The 10,727-nt window shown below is 63.6% G+C and overlaps 3 protein-coding genes across 3 annotated transcripts in view; 2 read left to right on the top strand and 1 right to left on the bottom strand.

Moving 5' to 3' along the window:
- MNEG_2476 (hypothetical protein) overlaps positions 1-377 on the bottom strand; it is a gene marked incomplete at both ends in the record, with an annotated part of 2,368 nt that extends 1,991 nt beyond the window's left edge. The window contains one exon of the mRNA XM_014049047.1: positions 238-377. Coding sequence (XP_013904501.1) covers positions 238-377 — 140 coding nt within the window. The remainder of the gene's footprint in view (positions 1-237) is intronic.
- Positions 378-1,717: 1,340 nt separating this feature from the next.
- MNEG_2475 (hypothetical protein) lies at positions 1,718-7,416 on the top strand (the record flags this gene model as incomplete). Its single annotated transcript, XM_014049046.1, has 13 exons — positions 1,718-1,734; positions 2,243-2,811; positions 2,987-3,131; positions 3,331-3,521; positions 3,749-3,927; positions 4,188-4,538; positions 4,742-4,936; positions 5,095-5,262; positions 5,476-5,577; positions 5,836-5,953; positions 6,160-6,293; positions 6,633-7,028; positions 7,279-7,416. 13 exons carry the CDS (start codon positions 1,718-1,720, stop codon positions 7,414-7,416), a joined length of 2,703 nt encoding a protein of 900 aa, XP_013904500.1.
- A 742-nt stretch (positions 7,417-8,158) lies between these two features.
- Positions 8,159-9,566, top strand: MNEG_2474 (hypothetical protein; the record flags this gene model as incomplete). Its single annotated transcript, XM_014049045.1, has 3 exons — positions 8,159-8,878; positions 9,053-9,113; positions 9,349-9,566. 3 exons carry the CDS (start codon positions 8,159-8,161, stop codon positions 9,564-9,566), a joined length of 999 nt encoding a protein of 332 aa, XP_013904499.1.
- Positions 9,567-10,727: the final 1,161 nt, after the last annotated feature.

The raw sequence follows: 10,727 nt of genomic DNA, 5'->3' as shown, positions 1-10,727 counted from the left end.
GGGGGGGAGGGGTTGGAGGCGTGAGGGGTTGCGACAAGAGGGAGCGACTAGTAGGAGCAGCAAAGCTTCACAGATCAGCAGAGTACAGAGTAAAGCAAAGCTGCTGATTGGGTGTCTACAACCAAGCAACGGGCGAGCACGGTGAGAAGCACCTCGGTCAGGCATTGGCCCTCACCCAGCACCCCAGTGCAGCGCGCACGCGCAGTCATGATGCGGGCAGGAAGTGCAGGTACTCACGGGCAGGCGTTGACGATGGCCGGCACGATCAGCACGCCGCCGCCCACCCCCACCAGGCTGCCGAAGCCGCCTGCTGCTGCGCCGACCATCTGCGCTCCGCGAATGGCCAGGCAGTGGGTGGTGCAGGAGGCGGTGGTCATGCGGCAAAAAGCAAGGGTGGCTGGGCTGCGGGCGCTGGTCCTCTACTTGACTGCAGTGGCCCACCCTACCCAACGAGGGAGGAGCGCAAGCAAGAGCTGTCATCCCTGCAATTCACAGCAGCGGGGGCGCAGCCGGTCCGCTGGATGGCATGGCCGCCTACCAAGGCCAGGCGGCGGGCCTTGGACAGGATCTTGGGTTCGATGTCCTTGAGGCCTGCCCGGTGTGGACAAGGGGCTCTTGGCTTGGTGAGGCTGCACGTCGATGTCAGAATGCTGGCAAGGGATGCATAGGACAGCAGAGCAAAACTGCAGCAGGGGCGCCGGGCACGTGCAACGCTGATACAGTCGGCGGGTGTTTGAACCAAACATGCAGCTCAATGCTCGTGCGCCCGCCGACGCACCAGCTTAAGCACGCGGCAGAAAAGATGTCTTCCCTGCGCACGCACCTGTTGCGATGGCACGCGGTGCGACTCTCCAGGGCCCGCCTGCAAGCGCATGAGAGGGGGTGCCGCCAGCGCCCGACTGCAACCGCGCCCGCCATAACATGCCTACCGCCGCCCTGCGCATTGTAGCCAGCTGCGATTTCCGGGACTGCTGGCACCGCCGCTGCTGCAGACGCCGTTGCGATAAAGGAGGCCAAGACGTTGGAACGACTACAGGAGGCCTAGGCCAGGGGCTGCGGACCTTGCCTCAGGGATCTCCAGCCGATGCGCGGCCTGCCAGCAGGGGGCGCCACACTGCCGCCGCAGCCTCACTGGGCGTCTTTGCCCCCTGATTGGTTGGCGGCCTCGTCAATCTCCTTCCACATGCCTGCGGGGCGCAGCGTCAGCGCTTGAGTGGGTGCCGTGGTGCTGAAAGCCGCCTGGCAACATCCAACTGCAAACCAGCATGCACACACCCCTACCCTCTTGATTGCGCTTGCGCAGCAGGCATCAGGGAGCCTGGGCTCACCCTTTTTGCTGAAGCCCGGCCCGAGGGAAGGGTCCCGCGCCTGCAGTGACATTGACGCATGAGCCTGTGTGATCCAGGATACAGAGCCAAGCAAGTCCGGCACCACAAGGGCCGCGGCTAGACCGTTGTGCCAAGCACTGGCCCAGTCGCACCCAGGGGCCCCTCCCAGGTCCCTGCACAACGCAGTGGGAAGCCGCACCGGCCGCTCGCGCCCGCCGTAGGCAATCTGCAGGGGCACAACCACGGTTGGGTAGAGGCCGGCGCCAATGACGGTGACGATCACGGCCACCTGCGGGCGGTGTCGAGTGCAGCCTGGGTGAGCGTGTGCGTGCACGGCAGTGCCTAGTGATGAAGCACAGCGCAGAGCGCATCGCTCGCCGCAGTTAGTTATGTGCGCTCTGTCGAGGTGCGAAACTCACGACTACTTTGCTGCGCCAGTCCCCCCCAGCCATGAACACAGGCAATGCTCTAAGTGATCTCTGGGGATTAGTGGCCTCTGAAGCAGTTTGTGGAAGCAATAAAGCTTCAGTGATGTTTGCAATTGACAGCAACGGGCCACGAGCCTGGAACAATTTATCACCCGGGTTACAACGTGACGCGCCGGATCACGCGCTGCTACTGTGTGTCATGGGGATCGTCAATATATGACGATAGAACATGGTGCATGTGTAGAGCTTGATCCAAGTATTTGCACGTACCACCAAATTATTTATGAGCGTTCCCGTGGAGGCCGTGGCAGCGTCTCAAGACCCGCACATTAATTGGGACGCTATATCAGATGCCCTGACAGGGGCGGCCCACCCCGTTGGCCCTACCGACGCCACGCCGCTTGATCGCTTGCAGCAGCAGCTGGCAGCGCACGTGCCTTTCGAATGGACTGCCAGCATTCACTACTTGAACCGTCACGGCAACAGTGGTGAAAATGACCCTCCCAACGACCAGCAGCATCAAGCACAGCAGGAGCAGCAGCAGCCGCAGGCGAAGCGCGCACGCGTTGCACAGCAGCGGCCACCACCCGCTGCGCGCCGCCCCTGCGCCCCCCGCCCCGGCCTCTTCGCGGCCGCCGCCGGCTGCCCCTCAACCGGCGTCCACGTCTTTGGCGGCCTGGAGGCACGGCAGTCCACCGTCAAGGCGACCGCCGATGACGCATGGCTGAGCGAGGGCGGCCCGATGCGCCAGGAGCCCGATTTCAGCCGCGTCATCACAAAGCCTGCTGACCTGGCCGCCAGCGCGCGTGTGCAGCGCGTCGCGCCCATCAGCATGCGAGGTGGCGGCAATAGCGTTGGAGACGAGGATGCCGACGGCAGCGAGGGAGGCGAGGGCAGGGGGGATCGGGACGGCGGCGGCGCGTGGCGCATGCACGAGGCGCGGCACCAGCTGTCTTGCGGGCTAGTGGGACATTCCGCGGCGCTGTACAAAGGGCGTGTGTACATATTTGGGGGGCAGCTGGACGAGCGCGCAGCGGACTACGCACGCTCGTCTGGTGAGCATATCCTTGTACATGGTCACTGGCGAGGTGGCCATATTGGGGGCTATCGTTCGGAAGAACCAGAGAAGCGGCCGCTGCAATCAGACAGCAGCAGCAGTTTTTGCAGCAGTCACGCCCACACGCTTTCCGCCCCACACGCTGCGCCCTGCGTGCGCGCTCGGCCCCGCAGACGCCCCCACCGGCGCTTCCGTCTGCTGCGGCGCGCTGCGCGGCTACGCTGTCACGCGCCAGGGCCTGCAAATGCCGGGCGGCGCGGAGCAGCTGCCAGTGGTGTCGGACACCGTGCCCCAAAACGGCGAGCCGCCCGGCCCCAGGTGCGCCGGGCTTCTGCCAGCCTGGGAGGCGTTACCAAGCGCAACTTTCCTTCACCTCTGTCATTGCCGGCCACTCACCTCATGCTCCTCCGCCACCCCTGGCGCGTTCGTGTTGGCCCTCACAGTCCCTCCTTCTTCACCCTTCTCGCACGTGAGACCTCGTGCGACCCCCCTGCCCTCCACCCGCACCGCCCCCCAGGATGCACCACAGCGTGGCGGTTGATGAGGAGGGGGGCACCATGTACCTGTACGGCGGCGTCACATTCACGCGCGCGTCCGGGCAGAGGCGGCCGGCCGACGCGAAGGCCGGGCTGGTGCACGCCTACCGCTTCGCGACGGGCACCTGGCAGCGGCTGGCGACGGAGGGTGCGCGCGGGTTGCTCGGCGGCGGTGAGGCGGCTGCGCGGGGGGAAGGGGGGGAGCGCAGTTGGGTGGCGTGCATGTCCTGGTTGTGCGCCACCTGGATTGGTCCAGCAGTTAACGCCTGGTTAACCAACATGCATCCCCACATCAACATTCACCACCAGTACGGGTTGCTGTTCATGGGTTGGGATCTGCAGCTGCCTGGTTGCTTCGTCTCGCCCTCATTGGCCTGCTCCAATGCCCTTCAACCCCAGGGGACTACCCAGTTAGCACGACCCTGCTGGCCCTTGCATTCCACAAGGGCGCCCTATGGGCGCTGCCACAGCTCCCGCCGCCCTCGGCGGGGGCGCTGCCGTCGCGGGCGCGGGCCGCCGGCTACCGCCTCCACCGGCTTGACCCTCTCAGCCGGCGGTGGACCGTGGTGGCCACACAGGTGGGTGGGCTGTGTCGCTGGATGACAGCCGGGTGGTTGCGTGCAGCCGAGGTAGTCACGTGATTGCTGGAAGCACGCAATGTGGGCGCAGCCATGTGAAGAGCGCTCTTTGGTCGCAGAGGGGCGGCCTGTGGCAGGCCGGCTGAATTGTCGGTGGTGGCTGCCAGCAGGCAGCCAGCCTCTTGTGAGTGTCGTTGAGCCCGCCGCCCACGTGAGCCACTCCACCCTCCCCGTGCCTCCGCCACCCACGCGCCCCGCAGGGCGCCGGGCCCCCGCCGCGCTGCGAGTCGGCCGCGGCGTTGCTGGCGGACTGCGGCCGGCTTGTGGTGTTTGGCGGCCGCGCGTTGGCGCAGCCGCGCGGGTTGCTGTCTGATGCGTACTGCCTGGACTTGGAGAGCGACCCCCCCGCCTGGACCCAGCTGCAGCCGTGGCTGACCTGCACCCAACACGCAGACAGCGGCCGCCGGCATGCGCAGCAGGCGGCGGGCGGCGGCGGCGGCGGCGGCATGCTGGCGGTGGCGGGGCACGGGGGGGCGGCGCTGGGTGGGCGGGCGGTGTTTGTGGGCGGCTGCAGGCGGCACGACCTGCAGGAGCCAGAGGCGGTGGTTCAGGTGGGTAGGGTCCAATCCAGAGCCAAGTGCACTCACGCATATCAGGGCAGGCATGGCATGTTGTGTTGCCTCCATATAGCCCGGCTGCCTGTTGCGAGCGGCACTCTGCACATCGCCGCTGTCTGCACCTGGACTCTACTCATCTCTACCACCAAACGCTGTATGCGCCGTGTCGCGCCCGCGGCATTGACTCGTATGATCAGGTGCTGGAGCGCGCCGTGGTGCCCCCAACGCCGGACGCGGCCGGCGCGAGCGAGGCGTCTAAGGCCCGCCAGCACTGCCGGCAGCAGCTTGCCAAGATGCTGCGGCAGGCGGGCGGCGGCGGCGCGCAGGCGCGTTGGTGCGGCAGCGGGCGGCTGGGAAAGAGGGACGGGCGAGGAGCCATGTCAGCCGAGGGTGTTGGAACGCTGCCATGTCCAAAGGCGGCACGATGCCAGAAGGATGGCTGGGCGGTCGGTAGCTGGAGCATCAAATGCGTGGTGTGGTCGTCGTCCCCCCATGTTATCGTCTGCCCCTCATCCCTCAAGCACTCTGCACCTCGACATGGGCCCCGCAGGTGCTGCTGGTGCCGAGCGGGGGCGGCACGCCTGTGCGGCTGCCGGCCGTGCTGCTGGCCCTGCACTCGCGCCTCTTCCTGGACATGCACCAGTCCGGCATGTTTGACAGCGACGGCGGCGACGGCGGCGGCGTCATCGGCGGCGCTGCTCCCGCCCACGCAGCTCAGGTGAGGGGAGTGCTTCTGCTGGGTACCGCGGCGTGCACGCACCCGAGACGCCACTGGAAGTCGATACTGCCGTGTCAGCCATCGATTGTCGGCTTGGACCATGGCTCAGGGCTGTATCCACCCCCGGGCGTCGCCTCTCTGAGCATGAGGAAATCTGGACATTGAGAACCCGCGACACCCCGATGCACCTGCGCGTGTACCCCTCCCCACCAGGTGCCGGTCGAGGGCGTGGGCGCGGGGGAGCTGCGGCTGCTGTGCCGGTGGCTGGCGGGCCTGGCTTGCCTTGACGCGCTGCCGCTGGCCGACCTCGCACGGGTGCGCGGGGGGCTGGAGGACGGTAATTCCTTTTCTAAGCACGCGCACGCCAACCCATGCATACTGCTACGTTGCCCTCGGCTTGTCAGGTGTAAAGTGCCCGGGCCCAGGGGTTGCCAGGGATTCAGTCAGACAACCGCCGGAAGCTTGGGAGTCGCGGCGCCTGACCCTTGTTGCGACATGGATGGGAGACCTCCAATTCGTTGTCCTTCAACACCGGGACTCTCCCGTTGTTGAACGCGCCGGTCATGGACCCAGGTCCATCTGGCTGCTGACCGCCTGATCATGGAGGGGCTCATGGCAGAGTCGCTGGGGCTACTGCTCAGCGCGCGGCCGGGCGACCATGCCGGTGCGGCTGCGCTGCTGCGGCTGGCAGGTGAGCGGGTGCGCTTGCTCGGACGCGTTTCACGCTGGGGGTTTTGTGGTGCTGTAAGCACCGCTGCCTGCTGCGGGACTGCAGCCGTGTCAGGGCTGCAAACGGCATGGTTGCTGCGTGCTCCAGCACTCCCAACCCGCTGTTCTTTGCATGAAGTGTGTTCGCCCATACCATCCGCCCCTGCACTCACATGATCGCTGTTGCAGCGGAGCTGTCGCACCGGCCAGGGCTCCAGGAGGTCGGCGACAGGGCGGAGCAGCTGCTGGCCGACGCAGCCACCCCACACAACGCGGCGCAAACCATGGAGCTTGCCGTCGCCTGCGGCCGGGCTGCCCTGAGGGTGCGTGCCAGCTGGCCGTGTGCATGTGGGGGCTTGGCAGGCGTGGGGTGGGGCTTGATGCGCGACCATGTGGCCTGCAGCGCTTCCTGCGTACCAGGAGTGTGCATACCTGCGCCAACCCGCGTGCGACGCGCACACAGGCTCAGGCAATCTGTTTCTCAACCCTGTCTTTGAAACAGTACCCTCTCATGCCTCAGCCAACATCATGAATGACAACCCCTCCAACCTCCCTGTATTTGCCCCCAGGATCGCTGCATGGCAATCATGCTGTCATACCGTAAGGACGATGTTTGGGCAGTCCTACGTTTTGCACTGCGCTTTGCGCTGCCAAAGCTGCAGGCCGCCTGCCTGGTGTGGCTCAACAGCACGACCAAGGGGCGGCTGCTTTGGCATGCAGACACCGTGGTGGCTGTCACGGAGCAGCACTGTCTTTCAGCAAACGCCGGAGCACAGGGAGCAGCCGAGGGTAAAGCAGCAGCAGGAGGAGCTGAGACGGCGGGGAGCGGCTCGAGTGTGGGCAGCGGCGGCAAAATTGTGGCGGCCGCTGCACGACAGCTGCCTGTGATCGAGATGCTGGAGAGGGACCTTCTGGCTGAGCAGCAGCCCGCAGGACTCAAGCAGCTGGGGAGCTATGTAGCAGCTGCCGAGCGGCTGCGGCTAGTGCGGCTCAGGGACGGGCTCCTGCAGGCAGTAGCTGGGCAGTGGAGCGCGCTCGCGACCGGGCAGCCCCAGCTGGTGAGCGACAGGTGGTTGCCTATGTGCGTGTATGTGCATAGCCGACCACATGGGGTCTACTTCAAGTCTGCAAACTCTTGTTCGTTGGAGGTGGATCGCGCAGCCAGCGCTTGGGTCTGCAAGCACATGTGCTCCTGCCATAACGCTGAGCATGCAGGACTCTTTCCTTCTCTTGCTGGCACATTGGTCAACGGCTAACCCGTAACTGATGCATCGTGCTGCCCACCCTCCACACTCACCCTGCCCCCAGCTGCGTGCGCTCAACGAGCAGCACCCGGCATTCATGGCGGACGCGGCGCGCCGAGCCGGGAGCGGCAGGAGTCACAATGGCGCAGAAGAGGCTGCCCATGAACCAGTTTTTGACGACGTGGATGCACTGTTTGATTGATGAAGCGTTGCACAATCAAATGGCGCCACCTCGCCTGATGCGTGCGCCCTGGCCCTTTGACGCCGCTGACAATGATTGAGTGCAAATGTCCACCAGAGTGGAAGGTCTGCAATCTTGCAATGACGGCACAACCTCTGATTGTCTACCAAGGAGGTATCGATGTGCAGCAGGCATCAAGCGTATATGCAGGACAACTATACCCAACACACCAACTTGCAGCTGCAGCAGCTGAGAGTAGAGGAGCGATGCCAGGCTACCGTAACATGCCCCTAAGAACAGGAGTGCCATTCCGCTCTGAACAAGAAGTTTCCTTCTGCACTGATTGCTGCAATATGTCGTCATCTGTGCATGAGTCCAATCACGGAATCACCTACTCGCCTGCCGAGCCGCCCCAGCAGGGGTTGCCTGCTCAGCACCCACAATCCAACAATGCCTTCGCTCCCTGAACTACCACTGAGTTTTGGGTTGATTGATGACTGAACATATAGGTAGTTCACACACCAGACGAGGTTCAATTTACAAGACCGCGCAGATCACGCGGTGAAGGTGTGAGGGATCCTTGCTCTCGCCTGCATCAAATACACAAACATTGTAACTTCTGTAAGCTGCAGACCTTCGGGTGGTCTGATCGAGTGCCATTGGCACTGGGAGCGTTGCGTGCACACATCCGTGCTGCCCATGCTGCGCTGGCCGCCAACGCCACTGAGGCCAATCTCACTATTGCCGAGCCCGTCGCAGCTGGATGGAGCAGCTGCAGACCTTCCTGGGCCCATACGCCCTGCTTGGATATGTCGAGGAACAGCAGCCCCACCCTACGCCAAACACGCAGCCGCTGCTGCAGAGCGTGCAGTTTGCGCAGGTGCACCCACAGCAGGCCCTGCCCGAGCAAGAAGGACAGCAGGATGTGCCACCCGGGAGACACTCACGGCAGCAGCAACCGCACGAGCCCATGGAGCTGCCTCCTAAGTCGCAGCAGCCGCAGCAACCCCTGCAGCGGTTGCCAGTGCAGGCCGATCATGTGCGCTGGCTGCGGAGCCAGCAGCGTGCAGCAGAGGCCGTGGCGCAGGTTCAGCAGGCGCAGGATCTGAAGTGGCATACAGAAGCCTATGATCAGTGGCAGCAAGCACACAAGGAGCAGCAGCTGCACCAGGATAAGCTGCAGCAACAGCAAGGGCAGGTTGAGGGGCGCAAGCAGCAGCAGCAGCAGCAGCAGCAGCAGCAGCAGCAGGAGGAGGAGGAGGAGGAGGAGGAAAAGGAGGAGGTTGAAGAGGAGGAGGAGAGGGAGGAGGAGGAGGATGAAGAGGAGGAGGAGGAGGAGGAGGAGGAGACTGAGAAGCACGCCGAACAGGTGCAGGCACAGGAACATGCATCAGAACAGCAGCCAAGCCAGCTGATGGCTGCGCGCGTGACACGAAGCGGGCGCGCCGGTCGTGGACTGACCGACCTTCCCGACTCCATTCTGGTGAGCTGCAGGGCCACATGATGCAGCACGCAATCCCTCTGGATTATCTGGGTCATCAGTGCCTCCCACTTTCGGTACCTCAAGACACATTCTACACACGCTCCAAGCCTCTCCTCAGTGTCGTCGTGTAGCAAAGCGCAGCCTTCTTCCTGGCTTCCTTCCTGCCGCCGACAGGCTGAAATCGTGCAACGCCTCGTCCCTTCCAAGGCGCACAGCGCGCTCTGGCCCAAGTCAGGTAAGCGGGCGCCTGCAACTGCTGGCAGCCCCGATGTCTGTACAGCCTTGCTATCGCGCTCGGCTGCGATTGTCTTTTCTACGCCACGCGCCAATCGGGTTTGATGCATACCACTCCGCAATAAGGCGAGGGCCCACACGAATGTGCTGCTGCAGAAGCACATGCAGGTGTCGCTTCGTCAAGATTTCATTTTCCTTCTTGAGTGTGTTGCCAACCCTTTCTTGGCATATTGCAGAGATCTTCCTTCAAACCCTCGGCCTTGCCCTCACCTGCAAGCGCGCCTTCACCGTGGTCGCGTCCCTGGTCTGGTGGCCGCACTGCTGGGCGTACAGTGCAGGGCTGCCGGCGCTGCCCCCCGAGGTGGCCGCCTTTGGCACTGCTTCGGAAGAGCCGCGACTGCGGCTCAAGCCGCATGATGTTCCCATCGCCAATGTTGACACCCTCAAGAAGTGAGCCCAGCAGGGGGATTGAGCCGAAAATTGCTGTCAACCGTTGAGCAGTGCAAACGCATGCATGTAGCCATCCACTTCTGCATATATGATTTGCCCAGTTGCTTCTGGTCCACACATTCCTCCCCATGCGACAACGCCCCTTCTCACAAAGCAAGGTGGCTGCGGGAGCTGGGGCGTTCTACCAAGGGCAACAAACTTGATCTCGTCACCCGGGTATTGGGGTGCCTTGGAGATGACGGCGTGCCGCGCGCCAGGCCCCAACTTCCAGAGTGGTTCAAGCAGTTGGTGCGTACGAATGACGCAGCAGCTGCCGAGCCAGCAGGCGCCCAGTTGGCAGCTGCTGGGCAAGTAAGGAGGGGGGCGGGTTGATTGCAGCAAACTTGCCGGGCTGATGGACCCGGATGAATTCAGCGTTCAGAATGTGTCATTCCACCGCAGCCGGGGAGATGGTGCAGGGGCTTGCACACACCAATGCTCTGTATCAGGGATGACACGGCCGCATCTCATCGCTGCAGCTCGCGGCCCCCATGCGGTCCCTTCCCTTGCTGGCTACGCCCACAGTTCAAGGCTTTGAAGCGGGAACGTGCACAGCGGGTGTGGCAGCATGACGCGATGGATGAATACCACCTAGACAGGTGGGCCCCGCGTTGGAGGATTCTTGTGGCCATGGAAGCAGAGGACATAGGCCGTACCAGCCAGGCGCCACCCAACCGTGCGGATCTTACACTCTCACGTGTGTGCAGACTTACAGCAGAAGAGGCATCCCGTAGGTTTGCCTAGAGAACGACAAATTGACGCACGCACGCATGCACACACGCACGCACCGCCGTGCACACAACAATACGCTCAAGCGCACTCGCGCGTTGTGCACCCTCTGTCGCTATGCATCTCTTGAACCAGGAGTGACTTCAATTTTATTTTTCATGAGGAGAAGGTCAATTTACATGACAAAGATGCGGAACCATGGAAGGTGAGGGGCGTATCCCAACTGCATTCAGCACAGGGATGCTGAGAGGGTGGTGCCTCTGAAAGGCTGGTGCGCATATCTGCGAAGCTGCATGTGGTGCAAGAGCACTTGCTAGCCAGGGGCTTCCTGAATGCAAAGTCCAAATTCTCAATGCTTCCTAATCCTGCTGAGCCTGCGTCGCTTTCCCGCCTCCCC

This window comes from Monoraphidium neglectum (genome assembly GCF_000611645.1).
Source record: "Monoraphidium neglectum strain SAG 48.87 unplaced genomic scaffold scaffold00281, whole genome shotgun sequence".
NCBI classification, from domain to species: Eukaryota; Viridiplantae; Chlorophyta; class Chlorophyceae; order Sphaeropleales; family Selenastraceae; genus Monoraphidium; species Monoraphidium neglectum.
This window is presented reverse-complemented; position numbering and strand designations above follow the sequence as displayed.